Consider the following 1100-nt stretch of genomic DNA (forward strand, 5'->3'; position numbering starts at 1 on the left):
CTTTGCAAGGTGATCGATATTCCTGCACGACTCTAGGTAGTTTGTTTGTTATTCTCTTGTCTTTACAAATTCTAGTGTGACCTCAGCAAACGAACTAAATGGAATTAATTTTGGGCTTTTTTACTTCTTTTTAGGTCTTCACGAAGCAAATCAGCCTGGAGGACGTTCAGCTTGTTTCGGAAGACGGAAAATTCTGAACATGTCAGCGGTGGAAAGCATGTTCACAGCGATTGTCATCCTCATTCTTCTGGTTTACCTCTGCGAGGCAGATGACTCTGAAATTTGGAGAGATTGTGACTGGCCGGAAAATGCACGTCCTTACGATAATAGTACCTACGAATTCTATTGGAAGCATGAACGATCATCGATACGCATTTGGTTTGTGGCTGACGTTGTTACTCTGATTTCCATGAAAGTGTATAAAGATGACGACGGCACACTTCGTTTTCAGTGCTTGATTGGCCAAGATAGGTGTTGTCCGAGCAAGGGCAAACCGAAACATTGCACCGACATGTTACACTGGGTTCCGTACAGAAATGGTAGGTTACTCCACTACATTTCTCCTACATTTAAATATTACTCCTACACCACCCGAATAGAATACACAGCCCCCTACGGCCGTGTAGTCCAGATAGATTGTCGAAATTATAATGGCTCACTTCTCATTGGCTGTCCGGAAATAGGATTTAGAGGACACTGGTCCGCCCCATATAAATTTGCGGATATAATATCTACTCCTGAGACCCATTCGATTACTTACGATATGTTCGAGACCAATGTGTATTTAGTGGAAGGATCGATTGTCCAGATGGCAAATGTGGCATCATGGCAGCCAAAATTCACCGGAATGCATCTTGTTCAATATGGTTACGATACTACTGGGACAAATATCACTTGGAGTAAAGCACGTCCGCTTATAGCACACGACTGGGGAGCACACCTGAGCGACTTCTCAGATAAAATCCGGTTTCATCCCTTGAAGTCCAAACTTCTTAGGACAAGTTACTTTAGGTTCAGCTGGTGTGACTGGGCAGTAGCAGCTGTCCTAATAGCTTCCAGAGACGAAAAAAATGTGCTCAACCCTATTCACAAATTTATGA

The 1100-nt window shown here is 43.2% G+C and overlaps 1 protein-coding gene across 1 annotated transcript; it reads left to right on the forward strand.

Moving 5' to 3' along the window:
* Window positions 1–134: 134 nt before the first annotated feature.
* T265_16035 (hypothetical protein) lies at window positions 135–539 on the forward strand (the record flags this gene model as incomplete). The annotated part of the gene is made up of 1 exon (XM_009179523.1): window positions 135–539. A coding segment is annotated over one exon (339 nt), but the record flags the coding sequence as incomplete, so codon positions are not given.
* Between the last annotated feature and the right edge of the window lie 561 nt (window positions 540–1100).

Source organism: Opisthorchis viverrini (genome assembly GCF_000715545.1).
Source record: "Opisthorchis viverrini unplaced genomic scaffold scaffold10151, whole genome shotgun sequence".
Taxonomy (NCBI): Eukaryota; Metazoa; Platyhelminthes; class Trematoda; order Opisthorchiida; family Opisthorchiidae; genus Opisthorchis; species Opisthorchis viverrini.